Source organism: Thalassophryne amazonica, chromosome 15 (genome assembly GCF_902500255.1).
Source record: "Thalassophryne amazonica chromosome 15, fThaAma1.1, whole genome shotgun sequence".
NCBI classification, from domain to species: Eukaryota; Metazoa; Chordata; class Actinopteri; order Batrachoidiformes; family Batrachoididae; genus Thalassophryne; species Thalassophryne amazonica.
Window position 1 is genome coordinate 4428037 of NC_047117.1, and position 21051 is coordinate 4449087.

The following is a 21051-nucleotide window of genomic DNA, read 5'->3' on the forward strand; positions in this document are numbered from 1 at the left end:
TGTGGGCGATCCCAAAGCCCAGACATGACTGCCAGTTTGAAACAGGTATTCAGAGTTACTGCAAAACTTGGGATCTTTCTATCTACACACAAGACTTCCACAAAAGCCACTACAAAAACAAATTCAAGCAAATCTGAAGGAGTCATTTATTGCCCTGAAAGAGACGTCCACCTGATTCTTAAATAAATCTGTGATTCAAGTGTTCAACTCATTCAGCTTCACTGAGGTGACCAAAACCAGTTTTGGAGAGCCTGAATGTCCATTGGCCCTGTCTTGTCCATCACAAAGGCCTGTCTTCTTGACCAGCAGCAGGGGGAGCTGTTTTAGAGTTGATGGTAAATTCTGACCAGCTGGTGGACTGCAGGATTGTGAATCTTTCCACAAGCTATCACTTTTTCTCTAGTGTCTATACTGCAGCAGATGATGGAGTCTAGATGTGGTTCATAAGTCAGGTGGGAATATGAGCGCCTCGGCAGCACATTCTGCATCATCGTCTTCATCTTCCTCTGGAATGTTCTCAGGTTCCCACATGAAAACATCTGAGACATTGTCCGTGAATGAACTAGATCTGCTCCTTATCATCTCCCAGGAACACAAAGCGTCACGCCGGCTCAGGGTGACATTTGATTTAAAATCGCCATCAACACACAGTTGTGTGCTGATATCTGCTGCAGCTGCTCCAACGTTCACCGATTCCTGATTCTCAGTGACGCCCTTTTGATCAGTGCTGCTCATATCAACCATTATTTCAGCTGATTTTTGTGGATTCTCTCTGTCAGTGTGGTCTTGGTTTTTGATGACTCCTGGCTCTTGGGTCTCCCAAATTTGGACATCTGGTTGTTGACAAATACCATCTTTATTTTGGACACCATTTGGCTCCTCTGAATCCCAAGGACAAATGTCTTTGTTGTGGATTTTTGATGAATCTTTCACCTGTGAAGAAATGTTTGACCGAATGCTATCTTTCTTCTGGACATTTTTTGGATCCTCTGAATCCCAAGGACAAACATCTGCCCAGGATCCATCTTTCTTTTGGGCATGTTTTGGATCTTCTGACTCCCAAGGACAAGTGTCTGACTGAATACGCTCTCTCTTCTGGACACCGTTTGGCTCTTCTGAATCCCAAGGACAAATGTCTTTGTTTTGGATTTTTGGTGAATCTTTCACCTGTGAAGAAATGTTTGACCGAATAATATCTTTCTTCTGGGAACCTTCTGACTCCCAAGGACATACATCTGACTGAATACTCTCTCCCTCTTGGGCATCTTTTGGATCTTCTGACTCCCAAGGACATACATCTGACTGAATGCTCTCTCCCTCTTGGGCATCTTTTGGATCTTCTGACTCCCAAGGACAAACATCTGACCGAATACTCTTTCCCTCTTGGGCATCTTTTGGATCTTCTGACTCCCAAGGACAAACATCTTTCTTTTGGAATACTTTTGGAGAATATTTCACCTGTGAACAAATGCTTGACTGATTGCCATCTCTCTTTTGGACACCTTTTGGCTCCTCTGACTCCCATGGACAAACACCTGACTGAATACTGTCTCGCTTTGATGAACATTTGGTCTCCTCTGCATTCCATGGACAAATGTCTGAGCGAGTGTTGTGTTTCTTTGTAATGGCTTTAGGTGACTCTTTCACCTGTGAACAAACACCTGACAGAATGCTGTCTTTCTTTGGGACACCTTGTGGCTCCTCTGCGTCCCACGGACAAACATATGAGCGAATGCTATCTTTCTTTTGAAGACCTACTGGCTTCTCTTTTTCCCACGGACAAACATCTGGCCGAATGCTCCCTTTGTTTTGGACAACATTTGACTCTTTTGTTTCTTGTTGGCAAAAATCTGCCAAAGTACTGTCTGTCTTTTGGACATGTTTTGGCTTTTTTATCTCCCATGGAGTAACATCTGCCACAGTACTTTCTTTATGTGGTATAACTTTTAGTTCTTTGGTTTCCCATGGACAAACATCATCTCGAATGCTCTCAGGTATGTCTTGTAGTTTAGCAACATTGGTCGTCTCCCAAGGACAAATATCTTTGGCCAAATTACTTTGTTTTTGGAGGTTCTCTGGTCCTTTTGAGGCTTCAGACTTGACTGACTCTGCTTCCACCATGTCCCATGGACAGACATTTGGAAGGGCCAAGTTGGTCTTCATCTGGGTCTTTGTTGCAACTTCCAAAGGGAAGGCAGTTGTTGGCAAGTTCTCTGATTTGTCTTTATCTTCGGCTTCCCAGGGACAGATGGTGATTTTAATGGTGGTCTGTGACACTGTGTTCATTTTAGTCACCGATTCATCAGTGACATTCTGTTCCCAAGGACAAATGACTTCCGTGATGTTGGGGGGATCAGGGAAATCCCATGGACAGCTTTCTGATCCCTTGGTCTTGGAACCAGCCAAACGGAGGGCAGTTGTTTTTTCAAAGTTTTGTTGCTTATTGCTTGAAATCTCTTTAGACACACTGGGATAGAGGGCAGCTTTCATATTTTCTTGTCGCGTTGGCACCATCAGTGATCCTTTATCTGAAGGAGTTAGGTTTTCATATACAGCTTCAGTCTTGTTGGAAACGTCCCATGGACAAATATTAGCATAGTCATTATCTTGTGTTTTTGAAGATCGGGGCGTTTCCTCTGATTCCCAAGGACATATTTCTATTGCAAACTTCACAGGTTGTTCCATTTGTGCATCTTTGGCCAGAGCTGGTTTAGAAATCCCATCTTGTGATTCCAAGGGATGCGCTCCAGCATGAGCAGTTTCTTGCTCCTTTACGTTCCCTTTCTCCTGCCATTCCCTCAGATATACGCCTGCTGCAAGGCATTGCTGCGTATTTGATCCTTCAGCTTTGAGTAAAGACCCAGTTCCATCCCTAGGACCTGCATCTGTATGAGAAACATTGCGGTCTTGTGTAATCCGATAACTACCTCTTCTGTGAGTTGAAGGAGTTCTAGAACTGCTGCTTAATGTGTCCCAAGAACATATACTACTACGTTTGCTGTTTTGTCTCGATAAAACTACATTCTCATATGTGCCGTCTTTTTGTATGTCTTCCACATCCCCTGGGTAAATGACAGACTTTCCAATCCGAAGCCTTATGGGGCTTCTGTCAGATGAATCTCCAGAGGACAACCTGATAGCTTGTTGCTTTACTAGACATGGTTTCCCCTCTGTTGTGGTCCAACTTCTTTTCTGTATGGTCTTCTTTTCAATACTTCTATTTCTACCAACTGTTGTTGACCTGAACATTGTGGAAGCACTTTCTTTACTTTTTTGTGAAATCGAATCCTCTTTACTAAAATGTCTCTCCTTATTGGACTTATCCTTACTCCCTGTATCCACAGATGCCATACGAGTAATTGCTTTGACAGAAAGCCATTTGTTGCTGTTGTGGAAGGAGAAGACGCGCTGATCTTTTGTAACCTTTGGTCTTGGAGAACCTGGTGCACTTGCAGACACAGGAGCTTGCAGTTTGGGAGATTCACATTCAGCTTCCGTTCCTTTTTCTCCAGATTGTTTCCTCTCTACTGCTGGTAAATGGTCCCAAGGACAGATAAGTGCTATTGCTGGTGGACCTGTTGATTCATCATCCTGAGAAGGTGCATAGGTGACATGCTTCTGGTTCTTATCCACCAGTTGTTCTCGCGCCACCTCCCAAGGACAAACTTCAGCCTTGTCAAATGACTCTGAATGGAGAGCGCTCATAATCTGGTCACTGATGGAGATACTCTGCTTAGACCTTGACCGGACTGTGTTGGCTCTGTTGACCTTGGGTATATGTTCCATCGTATGGGCATTAGTGGAGGTTAAACTCAAGGACTTGTGAAGCCTAGTGTGGTCAGGATGTAGGAGATTGGTGTCAATGGTGAGATTTTGAGCACTGACTGACTTGCAGACCCCTGGTGTGATGTCTAAGGAGTCTGTCTCTGATCGTTGGGAGGATCTCTTCACTGAATTAGCCCTCAACAGTGAGTCGCGTACAGAAGATTCTTGTTCTCTGATGTAGTGATGATCACTTTGCGACTTTCGCATCACCGGTGAAGGAGATTTCACTGAACTTCTGTAGCTTATACTAATGGTGTCAGGGGCTTTATAAGAGTCACATTGGCTGACTCTTCTACTGAACATGGAACCTTCTCTGTCATCACGACTGCACCGCCGGCTCATGGATTCTGGGATCTCAGCAATGCGTTGAATAAGTGATCTTCCCAATGTGCATCTAGAACTCCGCTTCTTTGAGAGATGAGGGTTGTTTGCAGTCATCTTCTTGGTCTTGTGGATTTCTAACTGGGTGTATAACTTCTTCAGTTCATCCTGGTGTACAAAAGAGATGAGACATTTGGTGAAAGAAGCTGTTGGAGTGATTAATAACAAAAGACATGTAGAGGAAAAGGCATGTGTGTTTGTTAGAAAACTTATTCAGAATAATAAAATGTGAGTGATCATATAAGATGGATTCATTCTACAGCTGAGAATGTCCATTCATTGTCCAGAAGTACAAGTTATGATTTAAGATCTGTTTGAGAAATGCTGTGGTCACAACAGGAATTTGCAGGGCAGGGTCGGGTAGGTGGTTTAGGGATTAAATTTGATGTCACGTGTTGGTAATGTGACACAAATATCTGTTGTGGCAACTACAAGGTTAAATTGTTCAGTTAAAAAAAGCAGCACTATAGTCTAAAATGCTCCAGGTCAAGGCTTTGGCCAATCCAGAAACAGGTGATCAGTCAGCTACAACCAGGCTTAAAATGGAACTGGTCCTTGGGTTTTTCCAGTCTCTGGGGTTCTCAGTCCCCAGAGAAATGCAATTTCAATAAATGATTTCAATTTAGTTCATTTATACTGCACCTAATCACAACATAAATTGCCCCAGGTTGCTTTACGTGAGTAAAGTCAAACCTTACCCACCCCTCGAGTAAGCGCATTGGCCCAGTGGTCAGAAAAAACTACTTGATTACAGGAAGAAACCTCTGGCAGACCAGACTCAGCGGGGTGACCATGTGATTTGGCCAAACTACCAATAACAAAGCATAGCAAAGAAACGTGAAATATGCAAAGACAGAAATATTGCTACTAAGCAAACATATAGACAGCGAGACAGAGTCCAGTAATCGCAGCAACCGGTGCCTCAAAAGGTGAAGAGTCTAAGGCCCATTGGTGTCGGTGCTAATCTCTGCTTCTGCAGCATGAAATGAATGCCAGTCTACGACTCCCCCAGACTTCACATGTCTCAAACTCCTCATCTCTCAAAGTAACCGCTTGTTTGACGCAAAGTCCGTCCAGCAGTACCCCAGGATCCTCCAAAGAGACCTGGTACCAAAGACATTCAGTCATCGTCTTAGGTCACTGGATAGAGTCCAAGACTGGTGACCATAAAGTAAGATGGGAAGCACCAGGACCCTGAAGACATGGACCTTTGTTCTCCTGCAAAGATGTCATCATCACCAAACACCTGTGTGCAGTGACCTCATGGCGCCATTCTTCCTATGCATCTCCCGATTTCAAAAAGACTCAGAAACGCAAATGTATCTGCAGAGATATGACATATGCAATTATGGAAATTTAGAAATGTACACTGAGGAGTTCAGCGAATATACCCGAAGGTCGTCTGCGGCGGTACTGTGGTCACTCCAAACTGAGCGAAAACTGCTGTTGAGGCATGAGCCAGAGCGCCGCAGGTCCACTTCATCTTCGTACACTTCTGCTGCAATCGTTTCTTTCACTGGCACAGATACAGAGAGGAACTGTGGAAAGTACACAATAAGTTAGTGTTCAGGATCCGTAAACGCATTTCATGGTAGCCTGAAGTATCTTCTTCAAACAGCCATCTGCTCAGTCGGCTTTTAATTTATCATTAAAACATCAATGTGCGGACATCGTGTCAGGTTTTGGAACCGTTTTGGATGTGTTCTGTTTTACTGTCTGGATTGATTTGTCTTTGTGATCTGTCTTTCTCTTGCTCTGTCTTTCTGCTGAGGTTTTCTCTGTCCTGCTCTTTCTTTTTTCTCTCTTGGCTCTTGGTGGTGGGCGTTCCTCTCTGTCTGACCACACCCTGGTTCTGGGAGCTTCTCCACACATCTGTTCTTGAATTGCAGTTAATTACCTGGGTGCTTTATAAGCCTCACTGTTTGTCTTTGTCCCTTGTCAGATCGATGTGCCTTGTGCCTCTTTCCAGCACAGCTCCTTGTGTTTTTTGCCTTGCCTTGATTGCTTCATTGTGTTTTCTGATTACCTGCCTGTGTACCTCGACCACTCCTAAGCCTGATGATTTTGTTACTGCTGCTTCTTTTGGACTGCCCATCTGTGTACCGACCCCAGCTAACGAACAAAGTAAACGCTGTTACTCCACTGAGCTGTGTACCTGCATCCTGCATTTGTGCCCAGCCTGCTTCTCCAGCCAATCCTGATACATCACAGGCACCCAAAGGGTCAACCCTCACAGTTTTCGTGATCACCTGATCTCCTCTGGTAGCACCAGGAGGTCAGCTTCCTGCTTCTACCTCAGTGTCCTGCAGGATCTCTTTAAAACTGAACAAAAAGGTAGTAAAGTGAACCCAGATGCATTGTACCTTGGGGATGAAGATCAGGGCCAGCGTCATGGTGATGGTCAGGTGGGTGTGTATGAAGGACAGCAGCAACATCCAATCAGGATGGAGATGAGGGAACGTGAACCTGATTGACAGGAAACACAACAGGTTCCGTTTGTACTTTTTAATGCTTCATTATCATGTTATTTTTGCTAACCCTGTACACAGAGGTCTCGTATTTTCCGTAGTAGAGGTCTCAAAAGTTTTTTGTTTGTTTGTATGTTTTGACTAGTTTGTGAGGTCCTGCAGCTTGTGTGAATTACATACTGAAAAGTCAGACATTTTAATATTGGGTTTTCCCAGGAATCAATGCACAAAACAAAAGAGACTCCAATAATAAAAGGCCTCTAAATGATGCACATAAATCCCAAATGAAAGAGCTGGTGGAAAAAAAATCAAATGGAGTCTATTTTTTTTTTTTTTTTTTAGGTGTTTCCAACACTGTGGATCAGCATCCGCATCACGTAGCATCCAGTGTTGTCCACTGCATTTTTATTCATCCATCTTTTGGAATTTAAAAGTCCTTATGTTGCGTAGCAGCACATGCTATGGTGTGCACAAGTGCTACACTGAGCTCCTGTCCGGTGTTACACTCACACTCAGAAACGCTGTGTTAAAGTGAGTTCCACATACAGGAAAAAAAAAGTGTGATTTATACTCCAGTATGTATGTTTTTCTTCTTCAAGAGACATTTAATTTATAAAAGGTAAATGGACTGCATTTATATAGCGCTTTTCCATCTGCATCAGACACTCAAAGCGCTTTACAGTAATGCCTCACATTCACCCCGATTCCAGTCAGGCTGGGATTTGAACCGAGGATCCTCTGATCTCAAGCCCAACGCTTTAACCACTAGATCATCACCTCCACTAATTTATCATCCAGAAAATACGATATACTGAATCAGAATAGTTCCACTGATTTTTGAGTCTGACAACAACTTTAAGTTTTTAAAAAAATTATTTTAATAAGTTGGTAAGAACGTGTCTACACACGTTTGACTGTGGATGGGGTTTAAACAGAATCCTGTTTATGTTCAGTGTTTACCGGAGTAGATGGAACATTAAGGAGAGGAGGAGTTCGTTGTGGATGGCGATGCCCATGTAACGAGGCTCATGGAATGCCGACGGGACGGGTCTGACGGCGGTCCAGAGAGAGCTGCCCCAGCACAGGAACAGAAGCTCAGCTGGGGGAGAAGAAACAGAAAAGGACCAATTAGAAAGTGAAGCTGTCACAGGTTCAGACGGGACTTCGTGTTTCTTTCTCTCTCTCTCTCTCTCTCTCTCTCGTCCAGGTCTGAAGGTTCTTCTCAGTCATCCAGGGAGAAGCTCATTCCAGTATGTGGACTTGTTGGTGGTCTTAAAGATGTTTGACTCCATGTCCACGTGTAGTGTTTGGTTCTTATTGGCTGTGTGGTGAAACATCTTAAGGTTCAGATTCATCCATTTTCTCAACCTGCTGACTGCAGTTAAGGTCTTTGTCTATTTTTTTTTTCAGAGCCCAAAATTAGGTGACCTGCAAATATGAAGACACTTTAGGTGCTTCTGATCTTCACCAACAAGCTCATGTGATCACTGCTGACAGCTGAAAGTGAGATGTTGCAGCGATGTTGATGAACCGTTGACTTATTTTTGGGGCAGATGCAGATCCAGGATCATTTACGTTTTCACTGCGTTGGTCCAGACTCCAGGGTGTCTGTAGACTTTGTGTTTCCACACGGTAACTAAAGAACGTCTCTTCTGATATATGGTGTGTCCACCATTTATCATCTCTAAAGCACCAGACCTTTGCTATAGAAATAACTTTCAGACCTAATTTTCATGTCTTCCGTAAAACCAAATGCCATCTTTAGCACGCGAGCACGGGCGTACGCTCCACTTTGTGCAGCTCTCATTATACCCTTAGTTTTGTACAGTGTCTCCCCCTGACTGAGTCCTAGAGAACCTGATGACTACCCATGATGCTTCCGTTTGTTCCCATCACGCTTGACTGCTGAAGAAGTCAACCATCACCCAAAACCTCTTTTGACCATCTAGTGGTACAGAATAAAAAGCTTGACTGTCTCGTGATCGTTCCACTACAAACGGGATGGATTGACAAGCCGGTTTCCTACGTGAAACGAGTGGAAACAGTTTCAGAAGGTGGACTCTGTCAGTGTGAGCGTCATTGCTCACCCACAGCCATCATGTAGTCCCAGCGGTCCAGGTAACAGGCGTTGAACCCCTGGCCGTCCGTCGTGGTGGACGTGATGAATATTGGGATGTTCCGGTCTCGGTTCTGCAGGACGGCCACGGTCCATGCGCACAGGAACCAGCTGACTGTCAACAGCATCACTCCCAGAATCCTCAGCAAGTGGAGGCTGGACATGTAGGGCGCTCTCTGTGCCGTGCGGGAAAGGAACACCTTCAGAACCCTGCAGGAAAAATCCAGATTCTTATTCCAGCTAATGTGCTACACAAACACACACCGGCCACTTCATTAGGTACACCTTGCTGGTACCCCCTTTTGACCCCCTTTGCCTTCAGAAAGGTCTTAAATGTCAACAAGGTGCTGGAAGTGTTCCTCAGAGGTTTTGGTCCATACTGACATGATGATGCTGCACAGTTCCTCCATCTGCAGCCTGAACTGTTCATTAAACCCTGAATGGATCCAGGCTTTCAAATTCTGACCATCTGAATGTGGCAACAGAATTCTAGACTCCAATGTAACATGGTCCAGTTTTTGGTGACTCTGTGGTACCTGATGTGGTCTGAAGCTGTTTGGAGAAGATCCTCTGCAGACATTGTTTCAGAGGTTAGTTGAGTTCTTGGTGCTCTTTGAACTTTAACTTATCTGGCCATTCTTCTCTGACTTCTGCCATCAACACGTAGGTTTGAAACCTCAGCAGATCTTCACCGTGTCCAGATGTCCAAAGGCCTCGAGTTTCTGCCGTGTGATTGGCCAATTAGACATTTGCTTTTAACGAGCAGTTGAGCAGGTGTTCCTAATGAAGTGGCCAGTGAGTGTACAAGTCAGTTTGCACACACCTGGGGTTAGGCTTCAGGTTATGCTCACAGAAGGTGGTTTTAGATCTGGTTTAGGAACTCCTGGAGCTGCTTAATGCACAAAACAAACTCAGCGGAAAGACGAACAGCAAACCCTTTATGATGTGGCAGTGGGAGGAGTTACTTAAAAATGGATGGACTGACCGGTACATCTTCAGTGTGATGGTGCCGTAAACGATGAAGAAGCCCAGCATTCGCACCCAGCGCAGCAGGATACACCTGAAGGTGCTGGGTTTGAAGTACATGATGAAGACCTGCAGAGGAAAAACGTGGACGTAAGAGCACGTTAGTGGTTTGTGCTTCGTTTCAAAATGCGTCTGTTGAAATGATCTGTGCTGCACCAGAGGGTCATAGGTTTTATGCCCTTGAACAAGTTTTGCTCCTCAGTGGCAGATCTGGAGTTGGGAGGAGGAACCGCCTCAACCCCCCAGCCCCTCTTCACCTGAATATAGACACACCCCTGCTCCCAGTCTGCAGCTGGATGCTTTTCCAGCTCCCTAATTCGGTGTGTGAAAGTGAAGTGTCATAAAATGCTTTAAGCCCCGCCTGTTAGTGCGCAGAGCTCCGCCCCCATCAAAAAGTCCTCATACGGCCCCAATGTGAAAATAAACGGGCAGATCAAAGCAGCACTCTGAGAAAAATCAAATATTTCATTGACACTCAACAGTAAGACACTTTGGCTGCTCCCCCGTTTGCACTCGGGGTCGCCACAGCAGATCTGAGGTGGTTCTGCATGTTGAATTGGCACAGGTTTTACACCGGATGCCCTTCCTGACGCAACTCCACATTACATGGAGAAACGTGCCAGGGGAGGGGTTTGAACCAGGAACTTTCCACACTGAAACCAAACACACTAACCACTTGGTCACCACCCCCACTCAATATAAATTAATATTGTAATTATTAAAACTGGATTTAATGTGCGTTTAAATGGATCTTATAAACTGGCTCCTTCAGGGAGCGTGCACGTTTCCTGCGCACGCAGAGCTGTGACACTGAATTCTTATTCACTGCTGCCAGATGGACAAAAAGCTGTTTAATTGGTCAAATGAAGGAGAAGCTTGATTGCAGAAGGGTTATGAAACCAGCGGCCTTGGCTGTGACCCCGCCCACTCCGCCGTCCCACAGACAGCCCGTTATGAAATAATGTGCAGTGATCTGTGACGGGCGCTAATCTCACCGGGAAATACAGGAGCAGGGATCCGAACAGGATGGTCTCCAGCAGCATGAGTCCCGACGCTCGGATCCTCTGAGGAACAACGGCACGGAAAAGGAACAGAAAAACAACAACAAAACAACACATTTAGTCCTCTCCCGTTTCACATCAGGCAGAAGTGTTCTTGTGGTCCACAACGTGCAGGTCAGGCATCATTTCAGACTGACTGTTTCAGCTTAACTGTGTTGTCAAATTCTTTCAAACCATTCAAAACTTCATTTCAAACCATTAGGGAAGAGCTATGGCTGTCTGACCTTTGACCCAATGACTTATTTTAGTAAATTTGATGTTACCTGGGCAATTCCAGGACCCATCTACATATGTGTGCCAAATCAGGAAAATCAGAAAATAATTTTTTTTTTTTAAAAATCACAATATTGATGTTTGACCCCAATGGCCTTGACCTTTGCAAAAAAAAAAAAAAAAAACCCTTTAATGGCGGTTCTGAAGTTGAAGGTCATCCACATATCAAGTTTGTTGGAAATAAGCCAAAAGGCCATGAAAGAAACAGGGTAACCACCTGACAGGCCAACCAAAATTTTGACCTCTGACCTCAATGACCTTGATATTTGTTAAAACAAACCCCTTAAGGGTAACTCTGGGGTCAACCTACGCACACACAGCGGGTTGGGAGGAAAGTGTCCAAACCAGAAAGATGGTTTTCTTTTTCTTTATCAGTTAAGTGGACGAATTCATGGGGTCAAAGGTCAAAACAGGGATTTCTGGTCATTTTCAGGAAAACTTCAGTTGGATAAAATAGAAGCTTGAGAGATGGAATAATGTCCTCAGAAGAGGCATACTGTGCACGACACGTGCAATGACTCCAGTTGGACTGCTTTTCCCGCAGGTTGTGCCCCATGTCACGACCCCGTCATCCAACCAGCTCATCCTGACTGGCCAGGAGGCCGGACTCACGCGGTTTTGGCGGTGGCAGTAGGCCGCCAGCATGCTGACAAAGGTGAGAAGCATGAAGATGCCCTGGACGGTGAGCACGCTGCTCCTCAGGAACCAGTCCTCCTGGACTGAGCAGGGCGTGGCATCCTGACAGCTGGCACAGCCCGGCCAGCACGGCAGACACACGGGCATGATGGGAAAACACGTTCTGTCGCCATCACTTGCATTCACCGAGTCGCCATCTGCATCACAAAGAGACAAATCCAAGTCACGACACGTCACCAAAAACACAACGCGTAGCTCCATTTGGGAAAATCATCATTTATTGTCCGTAAAACAATTTGTTTAAAAATGATCTTTTGTCGTTTAAAATCAGAAAAAGTCAAGGTTTTCTCACTCTGTTTATGTCTGTTAGTAAAATTTTTAGGTTGTTTTTGGACTTATTGTGGGCTTTTGGTGTGTTCTATCACTGTGATGTGTCTCTCTGTCTCCCTCTAGTGTCTGTGTGTGAGACTGTTTGCACAGCTGCAGTAGATTTGTAATCACACACCTGCGTCCTGTTTTTTCATGATGGTCTCCTGATCAGTCAATCACTGTGTTTCAGTTTGTCTCTTTCTGAAATATTCCGTCCTCTTTGAATATGTTGTTTTTGTTCGTGATGTGTTTCCTGAATATTTAAAAGTGGTGGTTGGGGGGGGCTGCATTTCAAATTAAACACGAGCTGAGTAAAGCTGCACCCGCTGGTTTTCTTTGCAAACATGAAGCTACAATAAGTTCTATGTCTTAAACTGGAACCCAGAGTTTGGTCTTTGGCCACTGTGCCGTAAAATGTGACTTTGCATTCAGTGGCTCCATGAGTTAATTATTATGCAAATCAGGTGACTGTTGCTATGGTTACTGTTCACCCCCTACTTGAATGACCCTTGTACTAAATGTAGTTTGTTTGGGTCCAAAGGTCTTGGAGATATCGTGGAATATGTTTGGGTGATTGCCGCTCTGGGCTCTATGGTACTTTGTTCAGGACGGCTCTGGGTACAAGTTAGGGTTAGTACTTAGTTCTTAACTCACCATAATCCTGAGCGGCCATGCCCGGGTTGTAGTAGCCTTGTTTGCAGTGGCAACAGTATTGACCCAGTCGAAAGCCACGACCCGGAATTGGTACACACTGCAAAAAACAAACAAACAAGGCCTGATGTAACAATGCTCTTTTTCAGTTGGAATCCATCGAGTTTGAACAGAGTGTGAAGGACGTAAAGGTCAAAGTGCGACAACCTTTACATCCATCCCAGAACTAGAGGATGCTGGTAACAGGCGCCGTCTCTGCGGATTCTCAGATCGTTTAATTTTAATGTTTCAGCACCTTCGTAACTCTGCAGTACCTTTAAAATCATCAGAGAGGGTTTTTCTTCCCACTGTCGCCCGTGTTCTTGCCCTCGGGGTTGGTCAGGTTAGACCTGACTTGTGTGAAGCACCTTGAGGCAACTTTGTTGTGATTTGAGCTATATGAATGAAAATAAATTGAAATTACATGAAATGAAATTAAAATTTAATTAAATTACCTGCTTCATAATCACAGACCCGCCTCTCCCGCGTATCAGGACCTTTTAAACACTGGAAATTAAAAATACACAAAACAAAACAAAAAGTCTTTTGATTCTTTGTCTTTTTGACATTTTAAACCCACATGTTTTGTATCTTGTTTGTGTTTGTTTCCTGGGAGATCTGCCCTATTGATGCAGCACTTTGAAGTACCAGTAGGGGTGCTGTTTCATCAAAGTACAAAATGACTGACATCAATCTGAGAATTTATAGAAATGTTATTGTAGGAAAATGATCCTTGAAGTTTGACCAAATGTTCACTTCTTCAGCTGAAATTGGATCCAAAGCTGACAAACTGAAAGACACAATAATACACGTCCACACTTCAAACGATGAGGCAGGTACAGAAAACGTTCCATCTAAAACATGTTTCAGTGACGTTTTGAGGATGTTTAGCAATCAGACATTTTTAAATATAAAAGCTGTTTTTTGCACATTATGACTCTTTTAAGCTGCTTTTTGGAGCCGAGGCTCAACGCGGCGGCGTGCAGCGCTGTGACGCTAACGTGAACAAAGGTTAAAATTGGGGTCACGTTATTCCCGCCTCACTACGATGCTAGCTCGACTTTAGCCCGTCAGTACACTCGGATGCTCTCGGCATTAATAAGTTAAAACCTAAATGGATACATAATGCCTCAGCTGAGCGCTTGATCCTTTTCGGGGGATGTCCTGCAGTCGTGCACATGCTGAGTGCACATGCACGCACACAGACACCAACCAGCAGACGGCACGGCTTTAATTCTCTTCTCGGTTTGGTCATAGTATAAGTCAGCATGCAGACGAACACAATGGCCACTTTCAAAGATTTACAGTGTGTTGTTTACTCAAAAACAAAAAAGGCCCCAAAGGATTGTGGGAAGGAGTACTGAAACCATCCAGCTCATGAAACATTTGAACAAACCAGAATCTAAAACCAGAATATAGTACAAATTAAATTATACTCAAAAAAAAAAAAACTCATTATGAGGAAACCCAAAATGAAAGACTTAACACTCTTCAATGTATGATTTAAAAAAAAAAAAAAAAAAAGATTGACTTTATTTAACCAGGTTAGTTCCATTGAGATCGAGATCTCTTTTGCAAGGGAGACCTGGAAAGTTTAATAGCTTCCATTCCACCTAACCTGCATGTCTTTTAAATGTGGACGGAAACCCACACAAACACGGAGAGAACATGCGAAGTCCACAGAGAAAAGCCGCAGGTGGGAATCAAACCCATGACCTTCTTGCTGTGAGGCAATATGGCTAACCACTAAGCCACTGTGCTGCAAACGGACAGAAAAGCTTTCAAATATTTCAGGAAAATGTACTGGAAAAAAATTAAGTAAGTCCCTTCAGCTGCTCCCTTGTTTTCATTTGGTGGATCTGCATGTTGATTTGGCACAAGTTTTACACCGGATGTCCTTCCTGACACAACTCCACATCACACGGAGAAATGCAGCAGGGGTGGTATTCGAACCAGGAACCTTCCACACTGAAACCAACCACACTAACCACTTGACCACTGCGTTTGCAGAAATTATAAATGAAAACAAGGGTTGATTTCTAGTTATACATTTTTCATTATTTAAGGAACAAAATTAAATGTCTTAAAAACATGTTCATAAAGTTGCTAAGTGTGTAAATTCTAAACGTTAAAACAAAGAAATTATTCAGTAAACTGATTATTATTATTATTATTATTATTATGGTAATCCATATATTACATAGAAAAAGTGTGCCTCTTGCCATGGCTAAACAAAAGCTGAAAGGGTCATCAACAGTTCTGCAAGTCCACTGTCAAGTTCGAATAGAAAGACTTTAAAATTTGAAGCCCTCCACAAGTGATGTCATCAGGAATTGAAGGTGCTAGATTTTCGCCCAGAGGCTAAGCTGTGCGTTCACTGGATTTCAGTCGTGATTGCTGTGTCTTTGAAATATTGTATTTGGGTTCATTTTGTTCCAGAAAAGGTTTCTGTACATATTCATATATTATCATTTTGTTGCTATGTAGTAATTACAACACTACCCCCATTCTCCCATCAGAGGGCCCAGGGTTCTCCACGTAAAATTCTGCCTGAAGAGGGGGTGGGCCGATGCACGAGCATGGCCAATATCATGAACATCAGAATGACCATAAAATGTCTAATCTCCGATGAGCAAATACGGTACTTCCAGGATGCTGGACCTGTCCCAGAGCCACTCTGGTTTAAATGTTAAAATGACTCTGCAGTTCAGCTAATCACACTCATTGATCAGGATCAAAGGTTAGTGTTCAGGATCCATGATTGTTGATTCTTGGCCCCCTTTTCCAGATCTGGTGGAAACATCTGGGTGTGGTCCAACAGAGTGGACTAAAGATTGGCATTAGGTTTGGGTCTCAAGTTAAAGAATACATTCTACCGAGTGCCACTCTAGTTTAAATTTGACAACTAAATAATGATTGTATAAAAGTCGATCCTCACCTGTTGTGTTTATCAACATTTTCATCCAAATCTCATCCTGTATCTTTTATCAGACATAAGATCCGTTGACTGTCTGTTGGCGAGTTTACTGGTTACAAACTGACTTTTATGGAGCTTGTCGGCAACATTGGAACAAGATCCGGATACAGATCCAGGAGTTCCTGATCCATCCATGATGTCATTTGTAAGGACGTGATCTTTGAAGACCAGAGGGAAAATGACACTGAGTGACCTGGAACACGCTCCAGTCAACCAGAAGCTCTCGATCCGGTCAGCCAGGTAGTGCGAGGCGGGACAAAAGGATTTTCACTGGCTGCTCCTCTTGTGTATGTCAGTGGGGCGGATTATCTCCATAATCCATCAAATCATCCCGCAAGCCGCCACCAAGCAGAGCCATCTCTAAATAGCAGGCCGAGGATTGAGTTAGGAGGCAACGGGACAAAAGGGGACAAGTGACTGAAAGTGGGAACAAAAAGTCGGAGCAGACGGGATTGACTTTATGAGTGACGACAGAGTTCAGAGTGTTTTTAGACAAACCAAAGCCAGAAGATATAAAACGAGGAGGAAATGGATATGTGAGGGTTTTCCTGTTTGACTTTAATGAAACCCACCACCTGTCCGAGGAGGGCCGAGGTCATGTGACCACCAAATGTCAGAAATAGTTGCAGAGTTTTAACAAACTGGGTCGCCCAAGAAATACTGAACCAGTTTTGATTTTAAAAATCAACCTCAGAATTGTTCCTCTCTCACTTTATGTTATTTAAAGTGTTACAAAAACAGATTAATATAGTTGGCCATCAGTTATAATAGTAAAAAAAAAAATTCTCTTCCGCTAAATTGTGAATTTATTATCTGATGGAGGAAAAAAAGCGTAGTGACTGAGCTAGCTTAGCCAAGCCACTACACTTAGCTAGTTAGCATGTGGCTAACTCAAAAATGAGCTTGTTACAGTTGTTCGCAAGCAAATGATGCATTTTACTAATATGTGTGTGTGTGACCGAGATCAAGATCTAAGATCTGGGCTTTCATTGGCCTCCTGTACTTGGCCAACAGGATGTGACTAAAATGTTTAACTTTTCTCGGTCCCTGGTCCGAGGTTAGTGTTGATGTTGATAACTTTGCAGGAGAAAGAAGGTCCGAGTGTCTCGTTGCTTCCTGTCTTACTGTATGTTTGTGAGACTAGGATGCCCATCACTGGATGGGACCAAGGACCCAAAGAGGTTCCAAGGACTGCAGCACCAGTCCATGACCCCCTACAGAGTTAATGATTTTACAGAATGTTGCGGTGTGTCTTCAGACGTATTTATGTGATGATTAGCTCCACACTGATGACACGATACCTGCAGCAGGACTGCGAAAAAGTCATAACCTCATCCAGCTATCAACCTGACCTTCCACTGTGACCAAGAACTTGCTTTTCCTAGATTAAGATAATCTTAGTCCATATAACTCATGGTGGGAGCCAAAGTGATGGTGTTGTGTGGTGGATGCTGTGACGCTCGGCACCAGTGACTGCTCCCAGACCAGACCTGGTGTCTTTTAGGAAGCAACCTCTAAGCCTCATAGTGTGAGGAACTGTGCAGTAAGAACTGAGACTGTTTTTTTGTTACCTCCATGGAGGTGCGGTTGCACTGATGAGTGTCGGCAAACCAGCTGTCTCCTGCTGCACACTGGTTCACGTCGATATCCTGGATCCTGACGTCCACACGGATCACACCCCTACCGGAGACAAACAATATTAGATGTGTACAGTGGTGAAAGAAGTCGACCATTTTTAAGGCTCCAAAGGTGAATCTCAACAATCTGTTTCTTGTTCTCTCTTCTATTTGGTAATCTCCTGCTGACATGTTTAACTAGTTCATGACATTCAATTGATGAATGTTAACTTTGCATCACTGTCCAGTCAAAAGTTGTCCTGCCACTTATGAATGTTGAACCATGTCCAAAACAGAAGGAACCGTATTAATTGCTAGCTAGATTTTATAAAATTCTGCTCTATTAAACCACAAAGTGTGCCAGAGACCAGTCAGTTAGAGTTTGTAGCTGTTGAAGACCAGACTGTATAGTAGAAATTATGTTCAACCAACTGTTATTATCATTGTAGTTAGTTTGCTACCCAGCTGGCCTAGTCGCTACAATGGACCACCATGCTAGCTTGGTCAGTTAACACACCTCTATTTGCGAACAAACAATCTATTCTTTTAACATGTGCTTCTCAGGTAACATCAACCTTTTATCCAGTTGGCGAATTTAGTGACCTGCTGTTTTGGTGACGGATATTCGCGTATGACAGTTGACACTGCTAGCACAATAAATCTGCGTAAGTCTTTCTCTGAAACCAAGAAGACAAAAATAAGTGCTTCAGATACAAACTCCATAAGTTCCAGATCTCCTTTGCAAATCGTGATTGGCAGAGTTTGAGACACAGTGGATGTTTTATAAGGCAGGCTGAGATTTTAATTCAAATTCTGAGGTCATATATGGACTTTTGCAATTCTTGACGAAAGTTCTGACATATCAAGAAACAGATAACAGAATTTGAGTCAGAGCTGGATTTCTCTCATAATGCACTGACCTTTGCCCTCAAACAATGACCACCTGTCTCTTAGCATCAACCAAACATTTCTTGCCACCTGTTTGTTGAAACCTGTTTGGTTTTGTGTGTTTGTGTTTGTATGGTCCTAACCTGAATTCTGGTGTCAGATCTGGTTTGAGGCCGTAGAATGACGTGGACAAAGTGAGCTGCCATCCTGGCACAAAGCGTGTGTCCTTACAGTCCAGAAAAGGGGCACTGGCCCAGCGAACCCCACTACGATTGGTCACGTACCCATCTCCATGTGCCCACTTCGGTGTTTCCAAGGTGCTTAAGTCATTGAGCAATACCCTCTTGGACAGGACGGCTGGTGGCTGGTTAGATGGAGGGAATTTGAAGCTGCTGAACCAGCTATCATCTGGAGCTGGAATTGGAGGATGGAGACTCTCCCAGGCTTTGGATAAATCCTGAAGCACCACTGTCTGAACCTTAGCCGTCAGGTTCCGGGTTGCACAAAGCACCAGTTGTGGCACTGGGGCAGTTGGATCAGCGTCAAAGGTGAGTAGGGCCCGCTGGATGAGTATGTCGGCCTCCAAGAGGGCCCGGACCAGTGCATGGTACCACTCCATGTCTTCCTGCACGGTGCTTTCTCGCAAGTCACTAGCCTGGAAGATCATGTTGAGGAAGTTGGCGGTGTTGGCCAGTGCATCCAGAGCTGGGCGGAGTGGGTCACTAAAAGTCTTAGGAAGAGGTCCATGTTTCCCTGGTGGACTGTATGGCCGAGAGCACCGGGCCCCTTCCACATCAGAGGGATCTCCGCTGTAAAGGAAGGTCTCTGCTGTTGACCAGTCGTCCTCTTCTGAAGGTGTCACTACAAACCCAGAAGTCTTAGAGGGGTTGGATGGAACGCTGGGCATTCCTGAGGTTCTAGTGCTGTTTGTTAAGGAGTCAGTGCTGTTGTCCATCTCTACCATGACTCCTGATGAGAATTCTGTGTTCACCTGTGCTCTGAGGACAGACGGGACAAGCAGAAGAAGAAACCCAACAGGACCCATCCTGGATTCACTGGAGACAACAATGACGAGATGGAATGACTTCAACTAACAATGCTGTCACTTTTTTTTTTTTGGCTCTCCACCCCTTTACAGTTCGCCCAACGACAGAAAACATCACATGCTTTTGGAGACGTGGTCTTTCGTCTGAGATTTCCCCAGCAGCAGGTGGAGAAGCGAGTTCCCTCACAACTCCAGCACATGGCCACACAGCTCCATCTGTGCACCGCACGAACGCACCCGACTGCACTCACGCACACATGCAAACAGTGACATCATTAAACCTGCAGGTGGGAGGTTGTGGTGACGGATGGAGACAGCGGTTCTCTTCTGAACCTCTCCAGCAGGTTTTGTTTACTCACTGAGCAATGTAGAGGTGGTGTTGGACCGGCTCCTCGGACCCAGAGCAGCCCGGGGTACCAGAGCCACAAAAAGGGACAGCAAGGGTGAGAGAAGGTGCATCCAAGCAAGAGCAGAGTGTCCAACAAGTAGGACAGGAGGAGGAGGAGAAACCAGAAAGTTTGATATCCAAGAAAGAAGAAACAAAAGTGAAAAAAGAGACATTTGTTACTCTCGTGGTCTTCTTGTCCTTCTGTCTCCGACACTGCAGTCTGTTGCTCCAAAGAGCTTCCAGCTCATCTGACGGTGGCTTGTGATGCTCGCCATCCTCCCTCCCTCCCCCAACACCATCCCGCCGCAGCACGCTGTGTGTGTGTGTGTGTGTGTGTGTGTGTGTGTGTGTGTGTGTGTGTGTACACCTGTTTTCACATCTTTATGAGGACCATATTTAAAAAGATTTCGGTGTAACTTTCTGTGGATTCACCCTGAGTTTTCCTAGGTAGTGCTCTGTACATTTGGGTGATCCACGTGAACTTCTCACCTCAGGTTCAGCTTTGAAGTTTTAATCACCATTTCACATCAGTAAGTGTTCACAACCCATCCTGCTACCGCTAACCAGAGAGGCAGCACAAATAAAATGGTATTATATAGATATAAAATTCTTACCAACCGGAGCATAAACTGTCATAACAAAAGCCTGGACCCAACAAATACACATCTGTTACATCATTCTTAGCTTTGGGTATTGGCTGTTTGGGTAGTGACTGTGAGTGCTAACTAAAAAGGCTAACTAGCCGAGCCCCAGGCTAGCTTGGCTACTTGTGCACACAGATAAAAATGGTTTTTGAGCTTCTCTGTGAGCTGAAAATCTCCCAGACTGCTATTGGTGTATTCATTTTTTTCACTTATTAATTTAACCTTACAGTTGTGACATTTGATAATTCCTTAGTAACAATAGATCTGAGAGATTTTGCAAGATGCTGCTAGCTGCCAGCACCGCGATTACACAACCGTTAAACTCAAGACCAAAACCAAAGTGTGGCAGCAGCATTCAGCAGTCGGCATGTGCAATCAACAGATAAACTCAGAGAATGAATTAAAGTCCTCACAAAGATAGTTGGACAAGTGTGTGTGTGTGTGTGTCTGCTCATTTATACGTCTTTATGGGGACCGAGTTGTCTCAAGTGGGGACATTGCGGCTGGTCGTCACTTTTTCAGGAAGCATTTTCAGGTTTCATAAATGGCTTTAGGTTCGAGGTCAGAGAGTGCACTGGCAATGACGAAGTGTGTGTGTGTGTGTGTGTGTGTGTGTGTGTGTGTGTGTGTGTGTGTGTGTGTGTGTGT

The 21051-nt window shown here is 44.3% G+C and overlaps 1 protein-coding gene across 1 annotated transcript; it reads right to left on the reverse strand.

The window, feature by feature from the left end:
* Positions 1-128: 128 nt before the first annotated feature.
* On the reverse strand, positions 129-19466 carry si:ch211-156l18.8 (probable G-protein coupled receptor 179). Its single transcript, XM_034187686.1, has 12 exons — positions 18470-19466; positions 17394-17502; positions 12810-12906; positions 11763-11983; positions 10812-10880; positions 9776-9885; positions 8762-9000; positions 7635-7773; positions 6570-6672; positions 5598-5744; positions 1926-4314; positions 129-1802 (listed from the first exon to the last, which is right to left on the reverse strand). The coding sequence occupies exons 1-12, from the start codon at positions 19369-19371 to the stop codon at positions 442-444; spliced, it is 5886 nt and encodes a 1961-aa protein (XP_034043577.1). The 5' UTR covers positions 19372-19466; the 3' UTR covers positions 129-441.
* Between the last annotated feature and the right edge of the window lie 1585 nt (positions 19467-21051).